Source organism: Petromyzon marinus, unplaced genomic scaffold (assembly GCF_048934315.1).
Source record: "Petromyzon marinus isolate PM22_M1 ecotype Great Lakes invasive population unplaced genomic scaffold, UKy_Petmar_22M1.pri1.0 PM_Scaffold_104, whole genome shotgun sequence".
Classification (NCBI taxonomy): Eukaryota; Metazoa; Chordata; class Hyperoartia; order Petromyzontiformes; family Petromyzontidae; genus Petromyzon; species Petromyzon marinus.
In genome coordinates this window covers 1-27,905 of record NW_027423063.1, presented here as the reverse complement: position 1 = coordinate 27,905, position 27,905 = coordinate 1, and the positions used below count along the sequence as shown (strand labels likewise).

At 54.3% G+C, this 27,905-nt stretch overlaps 1 protein-coding gene across 1 annotated transcript in view; it reads right to left on the bottom strand.

The window, feature by feature from the left end:
• The window catches only part of LOC142922568 (microprocessor complex subunit DGCR8-like), a 37,002-nt gene extending 11,367 nt beyond the window's left edge, over positions 1-25,635 (bottom strand). Inside the window, exons 1-4 of the mRNA XM_076063362.1 lie at positions 25,438-25,635; positions 23,034-23,134; positions 22,182-22,288; positions 3,243-3,370 (exon numbers count right to left, since the gene is read on the bottom strand). Coding sequence (XP_075919477.1) covers positions 3,243-3,370; positions 22,182-22,278 — 225 coding nt within the window. The 5' untranslated portion in view covers positions 22,279-22,288; positions 23,034-23,134; positions 25,438-25,635. The remainder of the gene's footprint in view (positions 1-3,242; positions 3,371-22,181; positions 22,289-23,033; positions 23,135-25,437) is intronic.
• Between the last annotated feature and the right edge of the window lie 2,270 nt (positions 25,636-27,905).

Genomic DNA, 27,905 nt, shown 5'->3' with positions numbered 1-27,905 from the left:
GACACACACACACACACAGACACACACACACACAGTGACACACAGTAACACACAGTGACACACACACACTGTGACACACACACACACAGTGACACACACACTGTGACACACACACACACAGTGACACACACACACACAGTGACACACACACACCGTGACACACAGTGACACACACAGTGACACACACACACACAGTGACACACACACAGTGACACACACACAGTGACACAGTGACACACACACAGTGACACACACACACACAGTAACACACACACACAGTAACACACACACACACACACCGACACACACACACAGACGTGTGTACCTGTGTGACGTGTGTACCTGTGTGACGTGTGTACCTGTGTGACGTGTGTACCTGTGTGACGTGTGTGACGTGTGTACCTGTGTGACGTGTGTACCTGTGTGACGTGTGTACCTGTGTGACGTGTGTACCTGTGTGACGTGTGTACCTGTGTGACGTGTGTACCTGTGTGACGTGTGTACCTGTGTGACGTGTGTACCTGTGTGACGTGTGTACCTGTGTGACGTGTGTACCTGTGTGACGTGTGTACCTGTGTGACGTGTGTACCTGTGTGACGTGTGTACCTGTGTGACGTGTGTACCTGTGTGACGTGTGTACCTGTGTGACGTGTGTACCTGTGTGACGTGTGTACCTGTGTGACGTGTGTACGTGTGTGACGTGTGTACCTGTGTGACGTGTGTACCTGTGTGACGTGTGTACCTGTGTGACGTGCTTGGCAGAGTCCCGCCCGTACATGACACACACACACACACAGTGACACACACAGTGACACACACACACACACACACTGTAACACACACACACACTGTAACACACACACACACAGTAACACACACACACAGTAACACACACACACAGTAACACACACACAGTAACACACACACACAGTAACACACACACACAGTAACACACACACAGTAACACACACACACAGTAACACACACACAGTAACACACACACACAGTAACACACACACACAGTGACACACACACACACACCGTGACACACACACACACACAGTGACACACACACACACAGTAACACACACACACAGTAACACACACACACAGTGACACACACAGTGACACACACTAACACACACACACACAGTGACACACACACAGTGACACACACACAGTGACACACACAGTGACACACACACAGTAACACACACCGTAACACACACACACTGTGACACACACACAGTAACACTAACACACACACACAGTGACACACACACAGTAACACACACCGTAACACACACACACACACTGTGACACACACACAGTAACACACACCGTAACACACACACACACACTGTGACACACACACAGTAACACTAACACTAACACAGTAACACACAGTGACGTACCTGTGTGACGTGCTTGGCAGAGTCCCGCCCGTACATGACACACACACAGTGACACACACACACAGTAACACACACACACAGTAACACACACACACACAGTAACACACACACACACACTGTGACACACACACAGTAACACTAACACAGTAACACACAGTGACGTACCTGTGTGACGTGCTTGGCAGAGTCCCGCCCGTACATGACACACACACAGTGACACACACACACACAGTAACACACACACACACACAGTAACACACAGACACACACAGTAACACACACACACAGTGACACACACACACACACTAACACACACACACACAGTGACACACACACACAGTGACACACACACACAGTGACACACAGTGACGTACCTGTGTGACGTGCTTGGCAGAGTCCCGCCCGTACATGACACACACACAGTGACACACACACACACACACAGTAACACACACACACACACAGTAACACACACACACACACACAGTAACACACACACACACAGTGACACACACACAGTAACACTAACACAGTAACACACAGTGACGTACCTGTGTGACGTGCTTGGCAGAGTCCCGCCCGTACATGACACACACACAGTGACACACACACACACAGTAACACACACACACACACAGTAACACACAGACACACACAGTAACACACACACACAGTGACACACACACACACACTAACACACACACACACAGTGACACACACACACAGTGACACACACACACAGTGACACACAGTGACGTACCTGTGTGACGTGCTTGGCAGAGTCCCGCCCGTACATGACACACACACACACAGTGACACACACAGTGACAAACACAGTGACACACACAGTGACACACACACACTGTGACACACACACAGTAACACACACAGTAACACACAGTGACGTACCTGTGTGACGTGCTTGGCAGAGTCCCGCCCGTACATGACACACACACAGTGACACACACAGTAACACTAACACACACACAGTGACACACACAGTAACACTAACACACACACAGTGACACACACACACACACAGTAACACACACACACACAGTGTGACACACACAGTGACACACACACACACAGTGACACACACACACAGTAACACACACAGTGACGTACCTGTGTGACGTGCTTGGCAGAGTCCCGCCCGTACATGACACACACACACACAGTAACACACTAACACAGTAACACACAGTGACGTGTGTACCTGTGTGACGTGCTTGGCAGAGTCCCGCCCGTACATGACACACACACACACACAGTAACACACACACACACACAGTAACACACACAGTAACACACTAACACACAGTAACACACAGTGACGTGTGTACCTGTGTGACGTGCTTGGCAGAGTCCCGCCCGTACATGACACACACACACACACAGTAACACACACACACACACAGTAACACACACAGTAACACACTAACACACAGTAACACACAGTGACGTGTGTACCTGTGTGACGTGCTTGGCAGAGTCCCGTCCGTACATGACACACACAGTAACACACACACTGTGACACACACAGTGACACACACAGTGACACACACAGTGACACATACACACACACTGTAACACACAGTAACACACAGTGACGTACCTGTGTGACGTGCTTGGCAGAGTCCCGCCCGTACATGACACACACACAGTGACACACACAGTAACACTAACACACACACAGTGACACACACAGTAACACTAACACACACACAGTGACACACACACACACACAGTAACACACACACACACAGTGTGACACACACAGTGACACACACACACACAGTAACACACACACACACAGTGACGTACCTGTGTGACGTGCTTGGCAGAGTCCCGCCCGTACATGCGCAGCAGCGAGCCCCAGGTCTGCACGTGGGGGTGCAGCAGCTGCAGCACCTTCTGGGACGCCAGCTGCTTGCCCACGCGCTTGTTCTTACCTGCGGCGGCAGGGACACACACACACGTGTCTGTGTGTGTCACGTGTCTGTGTGTGTGTCACGTGTGTGTGTCACGTGTGTGTCACGTGTGTCACGTGTGTTACTGTGTGTCACGTGTGTGTGTGTCACGTGTGTGTGTGTGTCACGTGTCTGTGTGTGTGTCACGTGTGTGTCACGTGTGTTACTGTGTGTGTCACGTGTGTGTCACGTGTGTGTGTGTGTCACGTCTGTGTGTGTGTCACTGTGTTACTGTGTGTCACGTGTGTGTCACGTGTGTGTCTGTGTGTCACAGTGTGTGTGTCACGTGTGTGTAGTGTGTTACTGTGTCACTGTGTGTGTGTCACGTGTGTGTGTCACTGTGTGTGTGTTACTGTGTGTCACTGTGTGTCACGTGTGTGTGTCACGTGTGTGTCTGTGTGTGTCTGTGTGTGTGTGTCACGTGTGTGTGTGTGTGTGTACACTGTGTGTGTTACTGTGTGTGTGTGTCACTGTGTGTGTCACTGTGTGTGTGTACACTGTGTGTGTCACTGTGTGTGTGTGTCACGTGTGTGTGTCACTGTGTGTGTCACTGTGTGTGTGTGTGTCACGTGTGTGTGTGTCACGTGTGTGTCACTGTGTGTCACAGAGTGTGTCTGTGTGTCACGTGTGTTACTGTGTGTGTCACGTGTGTGTGTAGTGTGTGTGTGTGTACACTGTGTGTGTGTTACTGTGTGTGTGTGTCACGTGTGTGTCTCTGTGTGTGTGTCACTATGTGTGTCACTGTGTGTGTCTCTGTGTGTGTCACTGTGTCACGTGTGTGTGTCACTGTGTGTGTGTGTGTACACTGTGTGTGTGTTACTGTGTGTGTGTGTCACAGAGTGTGTCACGTGTGTGTGTGTGTGTCACACTGTGTGTGTGTCACTGTGTGTGTGTGTGTGTTACTGTGTGTGTGTGTGTCACTGTGTGTGTGTGTGTCACTGTGTGTGTCACTGTGTGTCACTGTGTGTTACTGTGTGTGTGTGTGTCACTGTGTGTGTGTGTCACACACAGGCAAAACAACCCCCTACCTCCTCGCGGTGCCGGACGGGCAACTCTGTCGTGGACAGCGCTGTGGGGGGAGATCCAATTTTGATTGGCTCCTCCCCTCATGGCGTCTGTGTCCACCACAGGGGCTAAACGGGGGCTCTGGACGGGTGCGAGGGGCTGGTAACCCCTCCACCTTCAATTAATTACCACAAAACCACGAATTAAACTGAAATATGTAACAACTAAGCTTGTGCCGGAGGCCCCGGGGGGCCAGGCCTCTATGACGTCTCCTGGCCAAACCCCAATTGGCGGAGCCAGGAGATTGAATACCTACCCTCGGGGCTACTCCAGAAACAACGAAAAGCCACTACGGGTGGCCACGTGGAATGTTCGAACGCTCACTGCAGAGGAGAGGCTGCCACTCCTCTGTCGGGAGCTGGACCGGTACCGCCTGGATCTATGCGGCATTCAGGAGGTCCGGTGGACCGGCTCTGGCTCCTGCCACCATGAGGGGTGGACAGTCCTCTACTCGGGGCAGCAGACTGCCAAACAACAGGGTATGGGTCTTCTTTTGAACAAAAGAATGAAGGGGGCGTGGGAGCGTGGCGGTGAGGTGTGGGAAGCTGTAAGCCCCAGGCTACTTTGGGCTCGCCTTCCCATCAACCGGAGGCGAGGAATGGTGGTCGTGGTTACTTATGCCCCCACCGAAGATGAACATCCGTGGAGGGATGCAGGCAAAGCCGATGAGTCAGATGCCTTCTATGACCTCCTGTCACAGGTGCTGGCTAAAGTGGCCCCTCGGGATAGAGTCATCATGTTGGGTGACTTCAATGCCCGAGTTGGTCATGATACTGGCACCTGGTCTGGAATGATTGGAGGGCATGGGCCAGATCAGCTCAATAACAACGGTAGGAGGCTGCTAGATTTTTGTGCAGCCCATGGGCTTGTAATTACCAACACGCTGTTCCGGCATCGGCGCATCCACACAACATCATGGATGCATGCCGGGTCCAAGCAAGAACATCTGCTGGACTACATAGTGACGGACCAGCGAATGCGAGCCCATGTCCTTGACACCAGGACCTACCGTGGAGCTGATCTGCCCTCTGACCATCGACTAGTCATCTGTAAGATGCGCCTGCCATTCTTCCACTCCGGTGGTGGGTGTACACCCAGGACCCCATTCCAACCTAAAGTGGCCTGGTCTCAGTTATCTGATGAAAGTTGCAAGCGAGAATTTCATCATCGCTTGTGGCTGGGATTGGCATCGTCCCCGACTCCTCCTGATGTCGAGGGTAAATGGGCGAGGTTTAGGACTGTGACTCATGCAGCTGCAATGGCTGCTCTGGGTACGCGGTCCAGACCTCCCCAGACACCCTGGATGACAGAGGAGTTGTTCAGGATGGTTGAGAAAAAGCGACAGGCCCACTGTCATCGGCTACAGAATCCCACGTCAGAGAATGAGGAGGCTTACCGCAGCCTTCGCTCGGAGGTTCGGAGAGCCGTGAGGCGCTGCAAGGATGGGTGGTGGTCGTGGGTTGCTGAGGAGATGGAGTCTGCCTCAGTGGCCCGTGATCACAAATCTCTATTTAACTCCATCAAAAAAGTAACCTGCAGCGCCACACCTATTACCATCATTAGGGGAAAAAACGGTGATCCAATTTCCGACCCCCAGGAACAGGTTCGCAGATTTGCTGAGCATTTCTGTGAGGTCCTGGGGGAGGGAAAATCCCTCAGCCAGGAAAACATCGTGGCACAAAGTGAGGATGACCCTGCTGAGGCTGCGGTGCCTCAAATATTGGATGAAGTCACCCCCTGTGAGTGGCTGGCTGAGGTGCCATCTGCTGAGGAAGTATTGAAGGCGATCCGGAGTCTGAGACCAGGAAAGGCAGCGGGCAGAGATGATCTCCCAAGCGAAATGCTGAGGGAGGGTGGCGTTTGTGCACAGACTGCCCTATATGACATCATAACAACAGTCTGGACCACTGGACGGGTTCCGCAGGATTGGAAGGATGCCCTGGTGGTCCCCCTTTTTAAGAAGGGGGACCGCACAGACTGTAACAACTACAGGGGCATCTCACTCCTCAGTGTGCCGGGAAAGGTCCTGGCAAGGATTATTCAGCATCGCCTTGCCAGGCACGCTGAGGAGAGGCTTGCGGAGCCCCAATGCGGTTTCAGGAAAGGGCGGTCCTGCACAGATGCCATATTTTCTGTCCGTCTGCTACAGCAGAGGTGTAGGGAATTCCAACAAGACCTACATCTCTGCTTTATTGACCTGGTCAAGGCCTATGATACCATCAGTAGGCCTGGGCTCTGGGTCGTTCTTCGTGCTTTTGGAGTACCTGACCCTCTGCTCACGATCATTAAGGACCTTCATGATGGTGAGCGGGCCCGGGTAAAACTACGTGGCCGGGAGTCAGAGCCATTACCTGTACATCTTGGGGTGCGACAGGGATGTCCTCTGGCTCCCACATTATTTAACATCTATTTTGACCACGTAGTTCGTGAAGCCTTCAATAGCTGTACCGGGGGAATCTCCATATGGTACAGATATAATGGGAGGCTAATCGATGCCCGGGTGCGGTCAAGGGATGGCTCCCTATTGCTCAACCACGTTATGTATGCTGACGATTTGGTAATAGCTGCTCATTCAGAGGAGGAGTTGGAGATGCTGCTGCTGAGACTGGAGCGTGCCACTAAGAGGTGGGGCCTTACCATCAGCCCCACCAAAACTAAGCACCTGCCTGGGTATTTTGTACCATCGGACACTCCACCCCCACAACTCCCAATCGGTGATGGGGCAGTTGTGGAGAGAGTGGAGAGTTTCCCATACCTGGGCAGTGTGCTTATGACTGGCTCCAGTTTAACAGCAGAGGTCTCACTCCGAATCAGTCGAGTGGCAATATCTTTTCATCGGTTGCGTAACGCTGTGTGGAAGCTACCTGGTCTGTCGCTCCGCACTAAGCTTCAGGTCTTCTCGGCCACGGTCATTCCCTCCCTTCTCTACGCTTGCGAAACGTGGACCCCCCTAATGGAACATCTTCGCCGGTTAGAAACATTTAGGCTGGCCTGCCTACGATCCATCCTGGGTTTAACCAGACTGGATTGTGTGAGGAGCTCACAAATCCTTGAAAGATCTGGGCAGGGTCCCATCGGTGAGCTCCTCCGGCAGGCAAGGCTGCGATGGCTGGGTCATGTAGCCCGCATGCCCAGCCACCGCATGCCGAAACAGCTTTTGTTTGGCAGGATTGAGGGGGCTAAGCGGGCGCGGCACGGGCTAGAGAAGAGATGGAGTGATGTGGTACAGGAGGACGTGGAGCTGAGTGGACTTGCCGATGACTGGTACCAGCGGTGTCAAGATCGGCCTCTGTGGAGGAGGCTCGTGAAGGATGCTACTGGGCAGTTGGAGGCAGTCGCCCTCCAACAACAACAGAGGGCGGAGGAGCGACGCTCACAACAGCGAGCGGAGCGCCGGGTGGCTAAAGCACAGCAGGTTGGCACAGTAGGGGGCACAGGTGGTGCATCAGCCAGTCATCTCAGTCAGTCGACCCGTGGCACCTGGATCTGCCCCGTGACCTCCTGCCAGCGGGCGTTCGACACTTCACGTGGCCTCAGGGTGCACATAGCCTGGCACAAGCGTCGTGGTGACGTCACCGCCACTTAGTGGCGAATGGCGGTTGTTGTTGTGTGAGTGTGGTGGTGAGTGTGGTGGTGAGTGTGGTGGTGAGGGTGGTGGTGAGGGTGGTGGTGAGTGTGGTGAGGGTGGTCTATGTGGTGAGTGTGTGGGTGAGTGTGGTGGTGAGTGTGGTGTTGAGTGTGTGGGTGAGTGTGTGGTGAATGTGGTGAGTGTGTGGGTGAGTGTGGTGGTGTGTGGGTGAGTGTGTGGGTGATTCTGATGGTGACGCTGTGGGTGAGTGTGAATGTGGTGAGTGTGTGAATGTGGTGAGTGTGGTGGTGCGTGTGGTGGTGAGTGTGGTGGTGAGGCTGTGGGTGAGTGTGTGGGTGAGTGGGTGGTGAATGTGGTGAGTGTGTGGGTGAGTGTGGTGGTGTGTGGGTGAGTGTGTGGGTGAGTGTGGTGGTGAGACTGTGGTTGAGTGTGTGGGTGAGTGTGTGGTGAATGTGGTGAGTGTGTGGGTGAGTGTGGTGGTGTGTGGGTGAGTGTGTGGGTGAGTGTGGTGGTGAGACTGTGGTTGAGTGTGTGGGTGAGGGTGTGGTGAATGTGGTGAGTGTGTGGCTGAGTGTGTGGTGAGACTGTGGTTGAGTGTGTGGGTGAGGGTGTGGTGAATGTGGTGAGTGTGTGGCTGAGTGTGTGGTGAATGTGGTGAGTGTGGTGGTGAGGCTGTGGGTGAGTGTGTGGGTGAGTGTGTGGGTGAGTGTGTGGGTGAGTGTGGTGGTGAGTGTGGTGGTGATGGTGGTGGTGAGTGTGGTCGTGAGTGTGGTGGTGAGGCTGTGGGTGAATGTGTGGTGAATGTGGTGAGTGTGGTGGTGAGTGTGGTTTTGGTGAGTGTGTGGGTGAGTGTGTGGGTGAGTGTGGTGGTGAGTTTGGTGGTGAGGCTGTGATTGAATGTGTGGTGAATGTGGTGAGTTTGTGGGTGAATGTGGTTAGTGTGTGGGTGAATGTGGTGAGTGTGTGGGTGAGTGTGTGGGTGAGTGTGTTGGTGAGTGTGGTGGTGGTGAGTGTGTTGGTGAGTGTGGTGGTGGTGGTGAGTGTGGTGGTGAATGTGGTGAATGTGGTGAGTGTGTGGGTGAGTGTGTGGGTGAGTGTGGTGGTGAGTGTGGTGGTGAGTGTGGTGGTGAGTGTGTGGGTGAGTGTGGTGTTGGTGAGTGTGGTGTTGGTGAGTGTGGTGAATGTGGTGAGTGTGTGTGGTGAGTATGGTGATGGTGAGTGTGGTGGTGAGTGTGTGGTGAGTGTGGTGGTGAATGTGGTGAGTGTGTTGGTGAGTGTGGTGAATGTGTGGTGAGTGTGGTGAGTGTGTTGGTGAGTGTAGTGGTGAGTGTAGTGGTGAGTGTGGTGGTGAGTGTGGTGAGTGTAGTGGTGAGTGTAGTGGTGAGTGTGTGGTTAGTGTGGTGAGTGTAGTGGTGAGTGTAGTGGTGAGTGTTGTTGTGAATGAGTGATTGTGTGATTGTGGTGGTGAGTGGAGTGGTGAGTGTAGTGGTGAGTGTGGTGAGTGTGTGGTGAGTGTAGTGGTGAGTGTAGTGGTGAGTGTAGTGGTGAGTAGTGGTGAGTGTAGTGGTGAGTAGTGGTGAGTGTAGTGGTGAGTGTAGTGGTGAGTAGTGGTGAGTGTAGTGGTGAGTAGTGGTGAGTGTAGTAGTGGTGAGTGTAGTGGTGAGTGTAGTGGTGAGTAGTGCTGAGTGTGGTGAGTGTAGTGGTGAGTGAAGTGGTGAGTAGTGGTGAGTGTAGTAGTGGTGAGTGTAGTGGTGAGTAGTGGTGAGTAGTGGTGAGTGTGGTGAGTAGTGGTGAGTAGTGGTGAGTGTAGTGGTGAGTAGTGGTGAGTGTGTTGGTGAGTAATGGCGAGTAGTGGTGAGTGTAGTGGTGAGTGTAGTGGTGAGTGTGGTGAGTAGTGGTGAGTGTGGTGAGTGTGGTGAGTGTGGTGAGTGTGTGGTGAGTAGTGGTGAGTAGTGGTGAGTAGTGGTGAGTGTGTTGGTGAGTAGTGGTGAGTGTAGTGGTGAGTGTAGTGGTGAGTGTAATGGTGAGTGTAGTGGTGAGTAGTGGTGAGTAGTGGTGAGTGTGGTGAGTGTAGTGGTGAGTGAAGTGGTGAGTAGTGGTGAGTGTAGTAGTGGTGAGTGTAGTGGTGAGTAGTGGTGAGTAGTGGTGAGTGTGGTGAGTAGTGGTGAGTAGTGGTGAGTGTAGTGGTGAGTAGTGGTGAGTGTGTTGGTGAGTAATGGCGAGTAGTGGTGAGTGTAGTGGTGAGTGTAGTGGTGAGTGTGGTGAGTAGTGGTGAGTGTGGTGAGTGTGGTGAGTGTGGTGAGTGTGTGGTGAGTAGTGGTGAGTAGTGGTGAGTAGTGGTGAGTGTGTTGGTGAGTAGTGGTGAGTGTAGTGGTGAGTGTAGTGGTGAGTGTAATGGTGAGTGTAGTGGTGAGTAGTGGTGAGTAGTGGTGAGTGTGGTGAGTGTAGTGGTGAGTAGTGGTGAGTGTGGTGAGTGTAGTGGTGAGTAGTGGTGAGTGTGGTGAGTGTAGTGGTGAGTGTAGTGGTAAGTGTGGTGAGTGTGGTGAGTAGTGGTGAGTGTGTGGTGAGTAGTGGTGAGTGTGGTGAGTGTAGTGGTGAGTAGTGGTGAGTAGTGGTGAGTGTGGTGAGTGTAGTGGTGAGTGTAGTGATGAGTGTAGTGGTGAGTGTGGTGAGTGTGGTGAGTAGTGGTGAGTGTGTGGTGAGTAGTGGTGAGTAGTGGTGAGTGTAGTGGTGAGTGTGGTGAGTGTAGTGCTGAGTAGTGGTGAGTATGGTGAGTAGTGGTGAGTGTAGTGGTGAGTAGTGGTGAGTGTGTGGTGAGTAGTGGTGAGTGTGGTGAGTGTAGTGGTGAGTAGTGGTGAGTGTGGTGAGTGTAGTGGTGAGTGTAGTGGTAAGTGTGGTGAGTGTGGTGAGTAGTGGTGAGTGTGTGGTGAGTAGTGGTGAGTGTGGTGAGTGTAGTGGTGAGTAGTGGTGAGTAGTGGTGAGTGTGGTGAGTGTAGTGGTGAGTGTAGTGATGAGTGTAGTGGTGAGTGTGGTGAGTGTGGTGAGTAGTGGTGAGTGTGTGGTGAGTAGTGGTGAGTAGTGGTGAGTGTAGTGGTGAGTGTGGTGAGTGTAGTGCTGAGTAGTGGTGAGTATGGTGAGTAGTGGTGAGTGTAGTGGTGAGTAGTGGTGAGTGTGTGGTGAGTGTGGTGAGTGTAGTGGTGAGTGTGGTGAGTGTGTGGTGAGTGTAGTGGTGAGTGTAGTAGTGGTGAGTAGTGGTGAGTGTAATGGTGAGTGTGGTGGTGAGTGTGGTGAGTAGTGGTGAGTGTGTGGTGAGTGTGGTGAGTGTGTGGTGAGTAGTGGTGAGTGTGTGGTGAGTGTAGTGGTGAGTAGTGGTGAGTGTGTGGTGAGTGTGGTGAGTGTAGTGGTGAGTAGTGGTGAGTAGTGGTGAGTGTAGTGGTGATTAGTGGTGAGTGTAGTGGTGAGTGTAGTAGTGGTGAGTGTGTGGTGAGTGTGGTGAGTGTGGTGGGTAGTGGTGAGTGTGGTGGTGAGTAGTGGTGAGTGTGGTGAGTGTAGTGGTGAGTGTAGTGTTGAGTAGTGGTGAGTGTAGTGGTGAGTAGTGGTGAGTAGTGGTGAGTGTAGTGGTGATTAGTGGTGAGTGTAGTGGTGAGTGTAGTGGTCAGTGTGGTGAGTGTGGTGAGTGTGGTGAGTAGTGGTGAGTAGTGGTGAGTGTAGTGGTGAGTGTAGTGGTGAGTAGTGGTGAGTGTGTTGAGTGTGTTGGTGAGTAGTGGTGAGTAGTGGTGAGTGTGGTGAGTGTGTTGGTGAGTGTGGTGAGTGTAGTGGTGAGTGTGGTGAGTAGTGGTGAGTGTAGTGTTGAGTATTGGTGAGTAGTGGTGAGTGTAGTGGTGAGTGTAGTGGTGAGTAGTGGTGAGTAGTGGTGAGTGTGTGGTGAGTGTAGTGGTGAGTGTAGTGGTGAGTAGTGGTGAGTGTGGTGAGTGTAGTGGTGAGTGTGGTGAGTGTGTGGTGAGTGTAGTGGTGAGTGTAGTAGTGGTGAGTAGTGGTGAGTGTAATGGTGAGTGTGGTGGTGAGTGTGGTGAGTAGTGGTGAGTGTGTGGTGAGTGTGGTGAGTGTGTGGTGAGTAGTGGTGAGTGTGTGGTGAGTGTAGTGGTGAGTAGTGGTGAGTGTGTGGTGAGTGTGGTGAGTGTAGTGGTGAGTAGTGGTGAGTGTAGTGGTGATTAGTGGTGAGTGTAGTGGTGAGTGTAGTAGTGGTGAGTGTGTGGTGAGTGTGGTGAGTGTGGTGGGTAGTGGTGAGTGTGGTGGTGAGTAGTGGTGAGTGTGGTGAGTGTAGTTGTGAGTGTAGTGTTGAGTAGTGGTGAGTGTAGTGGTGAGTAGTGGTGAGTAGTGGTGAGTGTAGTGGTGATTAGTGGTGAGTGTAGTGGTGAGTGTAGTGGTGAGTGTGGTGAGTGTGGTGAGTGTGGTGAGTAGTGGTGAGTAGTGGTGAGTGTAGTGGTGAGTGTAGTGGTGAGTAGTGGTGAGTAGTGGTGAGTGTGTTGAGTGTGTTGGTGAGTAGTGGTGAGTAGTGGTGAGTGTGGTGAGTGTGGTGAGTGTAGTGGTGAGTGTGGTGAGTAGGGGTGAGTGTAGTGGTGAGTATTGGTGAGTAGTGGTGAGTGTAGTGGTGAGTGTAGTGGTGAGTAGTGGTGAGTAGTGGTGAGTGTGTGGTGAGTGTAGTGGTGAGTGTAGTGGTGAGTAGTGGTGAGTGTGGTGAGTGTAGTGGTGAGTGTAGTGAGTGTGTTGGTGAGTGTAGTGGTGAGTAGTGGTGAGTGTAGTGGTGAGTGTGGTGAGTGTGTGGTGAGTAGTGTGAGTGTGTGGTGAGTGTAGTGGTGAGTAGTGGTGAGTAGTGGTGAGTGTAGTGGTGAGTAGTGGTGAGTGTGTTGGTGCGTGTGTTGGTGAGTGTAGTGGTGAGTGCGGTGAGTGTAGTGGTGAGTAGTGGTGAGTGTGGTGAGTAGTGATGAGTAGTGGTGAGTAGTGGTGAGTGTAGTGGTGAGTAGTGGTGAGTAGTGGTGAGTGTAGTGGTGAGTGTGGTGAGTGTGTGGGTGAGTAGTGGTGAGTGTGGTGAGTAGTGGTGAGTAGTGGTGAGTGTGTGGTGAGTGTAGTGGTGAGTGTAGTTGTGAGTGTGTTGGTGAGTGTGTTGGTGAGTGTAGTGGTGAGTGTGGTGAGTGTAGTGCTGAGTAGTGGTGAGTAGTGGTGAGTGTGTTGAGTGTAGTGGTGAGTGTGTGGTGAGTAGTGGTGAGTAGTGGTGAGTAGTGGTGAGTGTAGTGGTGAGTAGTGGTGAGTGTAGTGGTGAGTGTGGTGAGTGTGTTGGTGAGTAGTGGTGAGTGTGGTGAGTAGTGGTGAGTAGTGGTGAGTAGTGGTGAGTGTAGTGGTGAGTGTAGTGGTGAGTAGTGGTGAGTAGTGGTGAGTAGTGGTGAGTGTGGTGAGTAGTGGTGAGCAGTGGTGAGTAGTGGTGAGTGTGGTGAGTAGTGGTGAGTAGTGGTGAGTAGTGGTGAGTGTAGTGGTGAGTAGTGGTGAGTAGTGATGAGTGTAGTGGTGAGTGTGGTGAGTGTGTTGGTGAGTAGTGGTGAGTGTGGTGAGTAGTGGTGAGTAGTGGTGAGTGTGTGGTGAGTGTAGTGGTGAGTGTAGTGGTGAGTGTGTTGGTGAGTGTGTTGGTGAGTGTAGTGGTGAGTGTGGTGAGTGTAGTGGTGAGTAGTGGTGAGTGTGTTGAGTGTAGTGATGAGTGTGTGGTGAGTGTGGTGGTGAGTGTGGTGAGTAGTGGTGAGTGTAGTGGTGAGTGTGTGGTGAGTGTGGTGAGTGTGGTGAGTAGTGGTGAGTGTGGTGAGTAGTGGTGAGTGTGGTGAGTAGTGGTGAGTGTAGTGGTGAGTAGTGGTGAGTAGTGGTGAGTGTAGTGGTGAGTGTGGTGAGTGTGTTGGTGAGTAGTGGTGAGTGTGGTGAGTAGTGGTGAGTAGTGGTGAGTGTGTGGTGAGTGTAGTGGTGAGTGTAGTGGTGAGTGTGTTGGTGAGTGTGTGGTGAGTGTGGTGAGTGTAGTGGTGAGTAGTGGTGAGTAGTGGTGAGTGTGTTGAGTGTAGTGGTGAGTGTGTGGTGAGTGTGGTGGTGAGTGTCGTGAGTAGTGGTGAGTGTAGTGGTGAGTGTGGTGAGTAGTGGTGAGTAGTGGTGAGTGTAGTGGTGAGTAGTGGTGAGTAGTGGTGAGTGTAGTGGTGAGTGTAGTGGTGAGTAGTGGTGAGTAGTGTTGAGTAGTGGTGAGTGTAGTGGTGAGTGTGTGGTGAGTAGTGGTGAGTAGTGGTGAGTAGTGGTGAGTGTAGTGGTGAGTGTGTGGTGAGTAGTGGTGAGTAGTGGTGAGTGTGGTGAGTGTGGTGGTGAGTAGTGGTGAGTAGTGGTGAGTAGTGGTGAGTGTAGTGGTGAGTGTAGTGGTGAGTGTAGTGGTGAGTAGTGGTGAGTGTGGTGAGTGTGGTGAGTAGTGGTGAGTGTGGTGAGTGTAGTGGTGAGTGTAGTGGTGAGTAGTGGTGAGTGTGGTGAGTAGTGGTGAGTGTGGTGAGTGTGGTGAGTGTGTTGGTGAGTGTAGTGGTGAGTGTAGTGGTGAGTGTAGTGGTGAGTAGTGGTGAGTGTGGTGAGTAGTGGTGAGTGTGTGGTGAGTAGTGGTGAGTGTGGTGAGTGTGTTGGTGAGTGTAGTGGTGAGTGTAGTGGTGAGTAGTGGTGAGTAATGGTGAGTGTGGTGAGTGTGTGGTGAGTAGTGGTGAGTAGTGGTGAGGTGTGGTGAGTAGTGGTGAGTAGTGGTGAGTGTGTTGGTGAGTGTAGTGGTGAGTGTGGTGAGTGTGTTGGTGAGTAGTGGTGAGTAGTGGTCCATCAAAAAAAGTAACCTGCAGCGCCACACCTATTACCATCATTAGGGGAAAAAACGGTGATCGAATTTCCGACCCCCAGGAACAGGTTCGCAGATTTGCTGAGCATTTCTGTGAGGTCCTGGGGGAGGGAAAATCCCTCAGCCAGGAAAACATCGTGGCACAAAGTGAGGATGACCCTGCTGAGGCTGCGGTGCCTCAAATATTGGATGAAGTCACCCCCTGTGAGTGGCTGGCTGAGGTGCCATCTGCTGAGGAAGTATTGAAGGCGATCCGGAGTCTGAGACCAGGAAAGGCAGCAGGCAGAGATGATCTCCCAAGCGAAATGCTGAGGGAGGGTGGCGTTTGTGCACAGACTGCCCTATATGACATCATAACAACAGTCTGGACCACTGGACGGGTTCCGCAGGATTGGAAGGATGCCCTGGTGGTCCCCCTTTTTAAGAAGGGGGACCGCACAGACTGTAACAACTACAGGGGCATCTCACTCCTCAGTGTGCCGGGAAAGGTCCTGGCAAGGATTATTCAGCATCGCCTTGCCAGGCACGCTGAGGAGAGGCTTGCGGAGCCCCAATGCGGTTTCAGGAAAGGGCGGTCCTGCACAGATGCCATATTTTCTGTCCGTCTGCTACAGCAGAGGTGTAGGGAATTCCAACAAGACCTACATCTCTGCTTTATTGACCTGGTCAAGGCCTATGATACCATCAGTAGGCCTGGGCTCTGGGTCGTTCTTCGTGCTTTTGGAGTACCTGACCCTCTGCTCACGATCATTAAGGACCTTCATGATGGTGAGCGGGCCCGGGTAAAACTACGTGGCCGGGAGTCAGAGCCATTCCCTGTACACCTTGGGGTGCGACAGGGATGTCCTCTGGCTCCCACATTATTTAACATCTATTTTGACCACGTAGTTCGTGAAGCCTTCAATAGCTGTACCGGGGGAATCTCCATATGGTACAGATATAATGGGAGGCTAATCGATGCCCGGGTGCGGTCAAGGGATGGCTCCCTATTGCTCAACCACGTTATGTATGCTGATGACTTGGTAATAGCTGCTCAGTCAGAGGAGGAGTTGGAGACGCTGCTGCTGAGACTGGAGCGTGCCACTAAGAGGTGGGGCCTTACCATCAGCCCCACCAAAACCAAGCACCTGCCTGGGTATTTTGTACCATCGGACACTCCACCCCCACAACTCCCAATCGGTGATGGGGCAGTTGTGGAGAGAGTGGAGAGTTTCCCATACCTGGGCAGTGTGCTTATGACTGGCTCCAGTTTAACAGCAGAGGTCTCACTCCGAATCAGTCGAGCGGCAATATATTTTCATCGGTTGCGTAACGCTGTGTGGAAGCTACCTGGTCTGTCGCTCCGCACTAAGCTTCAGGTCTTCTCGGCCACGATCATTCCCTCCCTTCTCTACGCTTGCGAAACGTGGACCCCCCTAATGGAACATCTTCGCCGGTTAGAAACATTTAGGCTGGCCTGCCTACGATCCATCCTGGGTTTAACCAGACTGGATTGTGTGAGGAGCTCACAAATCCTTGAAAGATCTGGGCAGGGTCCCATCGGTGAGCTCCTCCGGCAGGCAAGGCTGCGATGGCTGGGTCATGTAGCCCGCATGCCCAGCCACCGCATGCCGAAACAGCTTTTGTTTGGCCGGATTGAGGGGGCTAAGCGGGCGCGGCACGGGCTAGAGAAGAGATGGAGTGATGTGGTACAGGAGGACGTGGAGCTGAGTGGACTTGCCGATGACTGGTACCAGCGGTGTCAAGATCGGCCTCTGTGGAGGAGGCTCGTGAAGGATGCTACTGGGCAGTTGGAGGCAGTCGCCCTCCAACAACAACGGAGGGCGGAGGAGCGACGCTCACAACAACGAGCGGAGCGCCGGGTGGCTAAAGCACAGCAGGTTGGCACAGTAGGGGGCACAGGTGGTGCATCAGCCAGTCATCTCAGTCAGTCGACCCGTGGCACCTGGGTCTGCCCCGTGACCTCCTGCCAGCGGGCGTTCGACACTTCACGTGGCCTCAGGGTGCACATAGCCTGGCACAAGCGTCGTGGTGACGTCACCACCACTTAGTGGCGAATGGCGGTTGTTGTTGTTGTTGTAGTGGTGAGTGTAGTGGTGAGTAGTGGTGAGTAATGGTGAGTAGTGGTGAGTGTAGTGGTGAGTGTGTGGTGAGTGTGGTGAGTGTAGTGGTGAGTAGTGGTGAGTGTGGTGAGTGTAGTGGTGAGTAGTGGTGAGTAGTGGTGAGTGTGGTGAGTGTGGTGAGTAGTGGTGAGTAGTGGTGAGTGTGGTGAGTGTGTGGTGAGTAGTGGTGAGTGTAGTGGTGAGTGTGGTGAGTAGTGGTGAGTGTGGTGAGTGTAGTGGTGAGTGTAGTGGTGAGTGTAGTGGTGAGTGTGGTGGTGAGTGTGGTGGTGAGTAGTGGTGAGTGTGGTGAGTAGTGGTGAGTGTGGTGAGTAGTGGTGAGTGTGGTGAGTGTGTGGTGAGTAGTGGTGAGTGTAGCGGTGAGTAGTGGTGAGTAGTGGTGAGTGTGTTGGTGAGTAGTGGTGAGTGTAGTGGTGAAAAACAACCCCCTACCTCCTCGCGGTGCCGGACGGGCAACTCTGTCGTGGACAGCGCTGTGGGGGGAGATCCAATTTTGATTGGCTCCTCCCCTCATGGCATATGTATCCACCACAGGGGCTAAACGGGGGCTCTGGACGGGTGCGAGGGGCTGGTAACCCCTCCACCTTCAATTAATTACCACGAAACTACGAATTAAACTTAAATATGTAACAACTAAGCTTGTGCCGGAGGCCCCGGGGGGCCAGGCGTCTATGACGTCTCCTGGCCAAACCCCAATTGGCGGAGCCAGGAGATTGAATACCTACCCTCGGGGCTACTCCAGAAACAACGAAAAGCCACTACGGTTGGCCACGTGGAATGTTCGAACGCTCACTGCAGAGGAGAGGCTGCCACTCCTCTGTCGGGAGCTGGACCGGTACCGCCTGGATCTATGCGGCATTCAGGAGGTCCGGTGGACCGGCTCTGGCTCCTGCCACCATGAGGGGTGGACAGTCCTCTACTCGGGGCAGCAGACTGCCAAACAACAGGGTGTGGGTCTTCTTTTGAACAAAAGAATGAAGGGGGCGTGGGAGCGTGGCGGTGAGGTGTGGGAAGCTGTAAGCCCCAGGCTACTTTGGGCTCGCCTTCCCATCAACAGGAGGCGAGGAATGGTGGTCGTGGTTACTTATGCCCCCACCGAAGATGAACATCCGTGGAGGGATGCAGGCAAAGCCGATGAGTCAGATGCCTTCTATGACCTCCTGTCACAGGTGCTGGCTAAAGTGGCCCCTCGGGATAGAGTCATCATGTTGGGTGACTTCAATGCCCGAGTTGGTCATGATACTGGCACCTGGCCTGGAGTGATTGGAGGGCATGGGCCAGATCAGCTCAATAACAACGGTAGGAGGCTGCTAGATTTTTGTGCAGCCCATGGGCTTGTAATTACCAACACGCTGTTCCGGCATCGGCGCATCCACACAACATCATGGATGCATGCCGGGTCCAAGCAAGAACATCTGCTGGACTACATAGTGACGGACCAGCGAATGCGAGCCCATGTCCTTGACACCAGGACCTACCGTGGAGCTGATCTGCCCTCTGACCATCGACTAGTCATCTGTAAGATGCGCCTGCCATTCTTCCACTCCGGTGGTGGGTGTACACCCAGGACCCCATTCCAACCTAAAGTGGCCTGGTCTCAGTTATCTGATGAAAGTTGCAAGCGAGAATTTCATCATCGCTTGCGGCTGGGATTGGCATCGTCCCCGACTCCTCCTGATGTCGAGGGTAAATGGGCGAGGTTTAGGACTGTGACTCATGCAGCTGCAATGGCTGCTTTGGGTACGCGGTCCAGACCTCCCCAGACACCCTGGATGACAGAGGAGTTGTTCACGATGGTTGAGAAAAAGCGACAGGCCCACTGTCATCGGCTACAGAGTCCCACGTCAGAGAATGAGGAGGCTTACCGCAGCCTTCGCTCGGAGGTTCGGAGAGCCGTGAGGCGCTGCAAGGATGGGTGGTGGTCGCGGGTTGCTGAGGAGATGGAGTCTGCCTCAGTGGCCCGTGATCACAAATCTCTATTTAACTCCATCAAAAAAGTAACCTGCAGCGCCACACCTATTACCATCATTAGGGGAAAAAACGGCGATCCAATTTCCGACCCCCAGGAACAGGTTCGCAGATTTGCTGAGCATTTCTGTGAGGTCCTGGGGGAGGGAAAATCCCTCAGCCAGGAAAACATCGTGGCACAAAGTGAGGATGACCCTGCTGAGGCTGCGGTGCCTCAAATATTGGATGAAGTCACCCCCTGTGAGTGGCTGGCTGAGGTGCCATCTGCTGAGGAAGTATTGAAGGCGATTCGGAGTCTGAGACCAGGAAAGGCAGCGGGCAGAGATGATCTTCCAAGCGAAATGCTGAGGGAGGGTGGCGTTTGTGCACAGACTGCCCTATATGACATCATAACAACAGTCTGGACCACTGGACGGGTTCCGCAGGATTGGAAGGATGCCCTGGTGGTCCCCCTTTTTAAGAAGGGGGACCGCACAGACTGTAACAACTACAGGGGCATCTCACTCCTCAGTGTGCCGGGAAAGGTCCTGGCAAGGATTATTCAGCATCGCCTTGCCAGGCACGCTGAGGAGAGGCTTGCGGAGCCCCAATGCGGTTTCAGGAAAGGGCGGTCCTGCACAGATGCCATATTTTCTGTCCGTCTGCTACAGCAGAGGTGTAGGGAATTCCAACAAGACCTACATCTCTGCTTTATTGACCTGGTCAAGGCCTATGATACCATCAGTAGGCCTGGGCTCTGGGTCGTTCTTCGTGCTTTTGGAGTACCTGACCCTCTGCTCACGATCATTAAGGACCTTCATGATGGTGAGCGGGCCCGGGTAAAACTACGTGGCCGGGAGTCAGAGCCATTCCCTGTACACCTTGGGGTGCGACAGGGATGTCCTCTGGCTCCCACATTATTTAACATCTATTTTGACCACGTAGTTCGTGAAGCCTTCAATAGCTGTACCGGGGGAATCTCCATATGGTACAGATATAATGGGAGGCTAATCGATGCCCGGGTGCGGTCAAGGGATGGCTCCCTATTGCTCAACCACGTTATGTATGCTGATGACTTGGTAATAGCTGCTCAGTCAGAGGAGGAGTTGGAGACGCTGCTGCTGAGACTGGAGCGTGCCACTAAGAGGTGGGGCCTTACCATCAGCCCCACCAAAACCAAGCACCTGCCTGGGTATTTTGTACCATCGGACACTCCACCCCCACAACTCCCAATCGGTGATGGGGCAGTTGTGGAGAGAGTGGAGAGTTTCCCATACCTGGGCAGTGTGCTTATGACTGGCACCAGTTTAACAGCAGAGGTCTCACTCCGAATCAGTCGAGCGGCAATATATTTTCATCGGTTGCGTAACGCTGTGTGGAAGCTACCTGGTCTGTCGCTCCGCACTAAGCTTCAGGTCTTCTCGGCCACGGTCATTCCCTCCCTTCTCTACGCTTGCGAAACGTGGACCCCCCTAATGGAACATCTTCGCCGGTTAGAAACATTTAGGCTGGCCTGCCTACGATCCATCCTGGGTTTAACCAGACTGGATTGTGTGAGGAGCTCACAAATCCTTGAAAGATCTGGGCAGGGTCCCATCGGTGAGCTCCTCCGGCAGGCAAGGCTGCGATGGCTGGGTCATGTAGCCCGCATGCCCAGCCACCGCATGCCGAAACAGCTTTTGTTTGGCCGGATTGAGGGGGCTAAGCGGGCGCGGCACGGGCTAGAGAAGAGATGGAGTGATGTGGTACAGGAGGACGTGGAGCTGAGTGGACTTGCCGATGACTGGTACCAGCGGTGTCAAGATCGGCCTCTGTGGAGGAGGCTCGTGAAGGATGCTACTGGGCAGTTGGAGGCAGTCGCCCTCCAACAACAACGGAGGGCGGAGGAGCGACGCTCACAACAGCGAGCGGAGCGCCGGGTGGCTAAAGCACAGCAGGTTGGCACAGTAGGGGGCACAGGTGGTGCATCAGCCAGTCATCTCAGTCAGTCGACCCGTGGCACCTGGGTCTGCCCCGTGACCTCCTGCCAGCGGGCGTTCGACACTTCACGTGGCCTCAGGGTGCACAGAGCCTGGCACAAGCGTCGTGGTGACGTCACCGCCACTTAGTGGCGAATGGCGGTTGTTGTTGTTGTTGTTGTTGTGTAGTGGTGAGTAGTGGTGACTGTAGTGGTGAGTAGTGGTGAGTGTGGTGAGTGTAGTGGTGAGTAGTGGTGAGTAGTGGTGAGTGTAGTGGTGAGTGTGTTTGTGTGTTGGTGAGTGTGTTGGTGAGTAGTGGTGAGTGTAGTGAGTAGTGGTGAGTGTGTTGAGTGTAGTGGTGAGTGTGTTGGTGAGTAGTGGTGAGTAGTGGTGAGTGTGGTGAGTGTGTGGTGAGTAGTGGTGAGTGTAGTGGTGAGTGTGGTGAGTAGTGGTGAGTGTGGTGAGTGTAGTGGTGAGTGTAGTGGTGAGTGTAGTGGTGAGTGTGGTGGTGAGTGTGGTGGTGAGTAGTGGTGAGTGTGGTGAGTAGTGGTGAGTGTGGTGAGTAGTGGTGAGTGTGGTGAGTGTGTGGTGAGTAGTGGTGAGTGTAGCGGTGAGTAGTGGTGAGTAGTGGTGAGTGTGTTGGTGAGTAGTGGTGAGTGTAGTGGTGAGTAGTGGTGACTGTAGTGGTGAGTAGTGGTGAGTGTGGTGAGTGTAGTGGTGAGTAGTGGTGAGTAGTGGTGAGTGTAGTGGTGAGTGTGTTTGTGTGTTGGTGAGTGTGTTGGTGAGTAGTGGTGAGTGTAGTGAGTAGTGGTGAGTGTGTTGAGTGTAGTGGTGAGTGTGTTGGTGAGTAGTGGTGAGTAGTGGTGAGTGTGGTGAGTGTGGTGAGTAGTGGTGAGTGTAGTGGTGAGTGTGTGGTGAGTGTGGTGAGTGTGGTGAGTAGTGGTGAGTGTGGTGAGTAGTGGTGAGTGTGGTGAGTAGTGGTGAGTAGTGGTGAGTGTGGTGAGTAGTGGTGAGTAGTGGTGAGTGTAGTGGTGAGTAGTGGTGAGTGTAGCGGTGAGTAGTGGTGAGTAGTGGTGAGTGTAGTGGTGAGTAGTGGTGAGTGTAGTGGTGAGTGTAGTGGTGAGTGTAGTGGTGAGTGTGGTGAGTGTAGTGGTGAGTAGTGGTGAGTGTAGTGGTGAGTGTAGTGGTGAGTAGTGGTGAGTGTAGTGGTGAGTGTGCTACGTACAGAGCCCCTGCACACTGTGCTTGCCACACGACATCACAAATTCACTCTTCTGGTTCTTGCCGGGGATCACTTGGAACTCGATGCTGGTGTCAGCCATGCCGTGGTTCCTGCTCACAACAACAACAACAACACACAGACAAAGCTCCCCCAGGTAGCCTCTAGCAGGGGCTGTAGGGGCCACCGTGAACCCCACCCACCCACCCACACGGTCACCCACCCACCCACCCACCCACACGGCCACCATGAACCCCACCCACCCACACGGACACCGTGAACCCCACCCACCCACACGGTCACTGTGAACCCCACCCACCCACACGGACACCGTGAACCCCACCCACCCACACGGTCACTGTGAACCCCACCCACCCACACGGACACCGTGAACCCCACCCACCCACACGGACATCGTGAAACCCACCCACCCACATGGACACCCACCCACCCACACAGACACCGTGAACCCCACCCATCCACCCACACGGTCACTGTGAACCCCACCCACCCACACGGACACCCACCCACCCACACGGACACCCACCCACCCACCCACACGGCCACCCACCCACCCACACGGCCGTCGTGAACCCCACCCACACGGACACCGTGAACCCCACCCACACGGACACCCACCCACCCACCCACACGGCCACCCACCCACCCACACGGCCACCCACCCACCCACACGGCCACCCACCCACCCACACGGCCACCCACCCACCCACACGGACACCCACCCACCCACACGGCCACCCACCCACCCACCCACACGGCCACCCACCCACCCACACGGTCACTGTGAACCCCACCCACCCACATGGACACCCACCCACACGGCCACCGTGAACCCACCGCTTGAGGCACTCGTTGAGTATCTGGTACGGAGAGAGGAGTCCAGCCTTGCTGGTGAGCTCATAGACGCGCGAGTCCTCAATGCTGATGTGGTTGAAGTACTGAGGGTGGGGGGAAGGGGTGGATGGGGGGGGAGTGGGTGGGTGAGTGAGTGAGTGTGTGGGTGAGGGAGTGGGTGAGTGGGTGAGTGGGTGAGCAAGTGGGTGAGTGGGTGGGTGAGTGGGTGAGTGGGTGAGGGAGTGAGTGTGTGGGTGAGGGAGTGAGTGGGTGAGTGAGTGAGTGGGTGAGTGAGTGAGTGGGTGAGGGAGTGAGTGAGTGGATGAGTGAGTGGGTGAGTGGGTGGGTGGGTGAGTGAGTGGGTGAGTGAGTGAGTGTGTGAGGGAGTGAGTGAGTGGATGAGTCGGTTAGTGAGTGGGTGGGTGGGTGAGTGGGTGGGTCAGACAGTGGGTGAGTGAGTGGGTGAGGGAGTGAGGGAGTGAGTGAGTGGGTGAGTGAGTGGGTGGGTGAGTGAGTGAGTGGGTGAGTGAGTGAGTGGGTGAGTGAGTGGGTGAGTGAGTGGGTGAGTGGGTGGGTGGGTGAGTGAGTGGGTGAGTGGGTGAGTGAGTGGGTGAGTGGGTGAGTGAGTGGGTGAGTGGGTGATTGAGTGGGTGAGTGGGTGAGTGAGTGGGTGAGTGGGTGAGTGAGTGGGTGAGTGAGTGGGTGAGTGGGTGAGTGAGTGAGTGGGTGAGTGAGTGAGTGAGTGGGTGAGTGAGTGGGTGAGTGAGTGGGTGAGTGAGTGGGTGAGTGGGTGAGTGAGTGTGTGGGTGGGTGAGTGAGTGGGTGAGTGGGTGAGTGAGTGGGTGAGTGGGTGAGTGAGTGGGTGAGTGAGTGGGTGAGTGGGTGAGTGAGTGAGTGGGTGAGTGAGTGAGTGAGTGGGTGAGTGAGTGGGTGAGTGGGTGAGTGAGTGGGTGAGTGGGTGATTGAGTGGGTGAGTGGGTGTGTGGGTGAGTGAGTGGGTGAGCAAGTGGGTGAGTGTGTGGGTGAGTGAGTGGGTGAGCAAGTGGGTGAGTGAGTGGATGAGTGTGTGGGTGAGTGTGTGGGTGAGTGAGTGGGTGAGTGAGTGGGTGAGTGTGTGGGTGAGTGTCTGAGTGAGTGTGTGGGTGAGTGGGTGAGTGAGTAGGTGAGTGGGTGGGTGAGTGTGTGGGTGAGTGTCTGAGTGAGTCAGTGAGTGAGTGGGTGAGTGAGCGGGTGGGTGAGTGAGTGAGTGTCTGAGTGAGTGGGTGAGTGTGTGGGTGAGCGGGTGGGTGAGTGTCTGAGTGGGTGAGTGGGTGAGTGTGTGGGTGAGTGTGTGGGTGAGCGGGTGGGTGAGTGTCTGAGTGGGTGAGTGGGTGAGTGAGTGGGTGAGTGTGTGGGTGAGTGGGTGAGTGAGTGAGTGGGTGAGTGTCTGAGTGGGTGAGTGGGTGAGTGAGTGAGTGGGTGAGTGGGTGAGTGTGTGAGTGGGTGAGTGTCTGAGTGGGTGAGTGTGTGGGTGAGTGTGTGGGTGAGTGTGTGGGTGAGTAGGTGAGTGAGTGAGTGGGTGAGTGTCTGAGTGGGTGAGTGTGTGGGTGAGTGAGTAGGTGAGTGTGTGAGTGAGTGAGTAGGTGAGTGTGTGAGTGAGTGTGTGGGTGAGTGAGTGTGTGAGTGGGTGAGTGAGTGAGTGGGTGAGTGTCTGAGTGGGTGAGTGAGTGAGTGAGTGTGTGAGTGTGTGAGTGGGTGAGTGTCTGAGTGGGTGAGTGTGTGGGTGAGTGTGTGGGTGAGTGGGTGAGTGAGCGAGTGTGTGAGTGGGTGAGTGAGTGAGTGGGTGAGTGTCTGAGTGGGTGAGTGTGTGGGTGAGTGGGTGAGTGGGTGAGTGTGTGGGTGAGTGTCTGAGTGGGTGAGTGAGTGGGTGAGTGAGTGAGTGAGTGTGTGGGTGAGTGAGTGAGTGTGTGGGTGAGTGTGTGGGTGAGTGTGTGGGTGAGTAGGTGAGTGAGTGAGTGAGTGTGTGTGTGAGTGAGTGAGTGTGTGAGTGAGTGGGTGAGTGTGTGGGTGAGTGAGTGTGTGAGTGAGTGTGTGAGTGTGTGGGTGTGTGGGTGAGTGTGTGGGCGAGTGAGTGAGTGTGTGAGTGAGTGGGTGAGTGTGTGAGTGGGTGAGTGTGTGGGTGAGTGGGTGAGTGTGTGGGTGAGTGGGTGTGTGGGTGAGTGGGTGAGTGGGTGGGTGAGTGTCTGAGTGAGTGTGTGGGTGAGTGAGTGAGTGGGTGAGTGAGTGTGTGAGTGAGTGTGTGAGTGGGTGAGTGAGTGTGTGAGTGAGTGGGTGAGTGTCTGAGTGAGCGAGTGTGTGGGTGAGTGTGTGGATGAGTGTCTGAGTGGGTGAGTGGGTGAGTGTGTGGGTGAGTGAGTGTGTGAGTGACCTCCAGGTCATCTGGCTCCTTGTCCTCCCCCTTCTGCGTCACGAAGTCTGGGATGAGGATCTGCAGAGTGGATCGTGCTGCCCACAACAGACAAAGGTCACCCACACAGCCCCGCACAGACAACGGGCAGGTGGAGTGCGTGGGCGAGTGGGTGGGTGAGTGGGTGGGTGGGTGGGTGAGTGAGTGGGTGGGTGGGTGAGTGAGTGAGTGGGTGGGTGAGTGGTATGGTGAGTGGGTGAGTGAGTGGGTGGGTGGGTGAGTGAGTGGGTGGGTGGGTGGGTGAGTGAGTGCGTGGGCGAGTGGGTGAGTGGGTGAGTGAGTGGGTGGGTGGGTGGGTGAGTGAGTGGGTGAGTGATTGCGTGAGTGAGTGGGTGAGTGAGTGAGTGAGCGAGCAGGTGAGTGAGTGGGTGAGTGATTGAGTGGGTGACTGAGTGAGTGGGTGAGTGATTGAGTGGGTGAATGGGTGAGTGGGTGGGTGAGTGAGTGAGCGAGCGGGTGAGTGGGTGCGTGATTGAGTGAGTGAATGGGTGAGTGGGTGGGTGGGTGAATGAGTGGGTGAGTGGGTGTAGTGGGTGAGTGAGTGGGTGAGTGGGTGAGCGAGTGGGTGAATGATTCAGTAGGTGAATGGGTGAGTGGGTGGGTGGGTGAGTGAGTGAGCGGATGAGTGTGTGGGTGAGTGAGTGAGTGAGCGAGTGGGCGAGTGAGTGGGTGAGTGATTGAGTGGATGACTGAGTAATTGAGTGGGTGAGTGATTGAGTGGGTGAATGGGTGAGTGGGTGGGTGGGTGAGCGAGCGGGTGAGTGTGTGAGTGAGCGCGCGGGTGAGTGAGCGAGCGAACAATTGAGTGGTTGAATGAGTGAGAGGGTGAGTAAATGAGTGGATGAGTGAGTGGGTGAGTAAATGGGCGAGTGATTGAGTGGGTGAGTGTTTGAGTGAGCGGGTGACCGATTGAGTGGGTGAACGAGTGGGTGAGTGGGTGAGTGAGCGAGCGATTGAGTGGTTGAATGAGTAAGAGGGTGATTGAGTGGGTGAGCGAGTGGGTGAGTGGGTGGGCGAGTGAGTGAGCGTGGCTGGTGAGCGTGGCTGGTGATGGTGAGCGTGTGTGGTGAGTGAGTGTGTGTGGTGAGCGTGTGTGGTGAGTGTGTGTGGTGAGTGAGTGTGGTGAGCGTGTGTGGTGAGCGTGTGTGGTGATGGTGAGCGTGTGTGGTGAGCGTGTGTGGTGATGGTGAGCGTGTGTGGTGAGCGTGTGTGGTGAGCGTGTGTGGTGAGCGTGTGTGGTGAGCGTGTGTGGTGAGCGTGTGTGGTGATGGTGAGCGTGTGTGGTGAGCGTGTGTGGTGAGCGTGTGTGGTGATGGTGAGCGTGTATGGTGAGTGTGTGTGGTGATGGTGAGTGTGTGTGGTGATGGTGAGCGTGTGTGGTGAGCGTGTGTGGTGATGGTGAGCGTGTATGGTGAGTGTGTGTGGTGATGGTGAGCGTGTGTGGTGATGGTGAGCGTGTGTGGTGAGCGTGTGTAGTGATGGTGAGCGTGTGTGGTGAGTGTGTGTGGTGATGGTGAGCGTGTGTGGTGAGTGTGTGTGGTGAGTGTGTGTGGTGAGCGTGTGTGGTGATGGTGAGCGAGTGTGGTGAGCGTGTGTGGTGAGTGTGTGTGGTGAGTGAGCGTGTGTGGTGAGTGTGTGGTGAGTGTGTGTGGTGATGGTGAGTGTGTGTGGTGAGTGTGTGTGGTGAGCGTGTGTGGTGATGGTGAGTGTGTGTGGTGTGTGTGTGTGGTGAGTGTGTGTGGTGATGGTGAGTGTGTGTGGTGAGTGTGTGTGGTGAGTGTGTGGTGAGCGTGGCTGGTGATGGTGAGTGTGTGTGGTGAGTGTGTGTGGTGAGTGTGTGTGGTGAGCGTGGCTGGTGATGGTGAGCGTGTGTGGTGAGTGTGTGTGGTGAGTGTGTGTGGTGAGTGTGTGTGGTGAGTGTGTGTGGTGAGTGTGTGTGGTGAGCGAGTGTGGTGAGTGTGTGTGGTGAGTGTGAGTGAGTGGTGAGTGTGAGTGGTGAGTGTGAGTGGTGAGTGGTGAGTGTGAGTGGTGAGTGTGTGTGGTGATGGTGAGCGTGTGTGGTGAGCGTGTGTGGTGAGTGTGTGTGGTGAGCGTGTGTGGTGAGTGTGTGTGGTGAGTGTGTGTGGTGAGTGTGTGTGGTGATGGTGTGTGGTGATGGTGAGTGTGTGTGGTGAGTGTGTGTGGTGAGTGAGCGTGTGTGGTGAGTGTGTGTGGTGAGCGTGTGTGGTGATGGTGTGTGGTGATGGTGAGTGTGTGTGGTGAGTGTGTGTGGTGAGTGTGTGTGGTGAGTGAGCGTGTGTGGTGAGTGTGTGTGGTGAGTGTGTGTGGTGATGGTGAGTGTGTGTGGTGAGTATGTGTGGTGAGTGTGTGTGGTGATGGTGAGCGTGTGTGGTGAGCGTGGCTGGTGATGGTGAGCGTGTGTGGTGAGT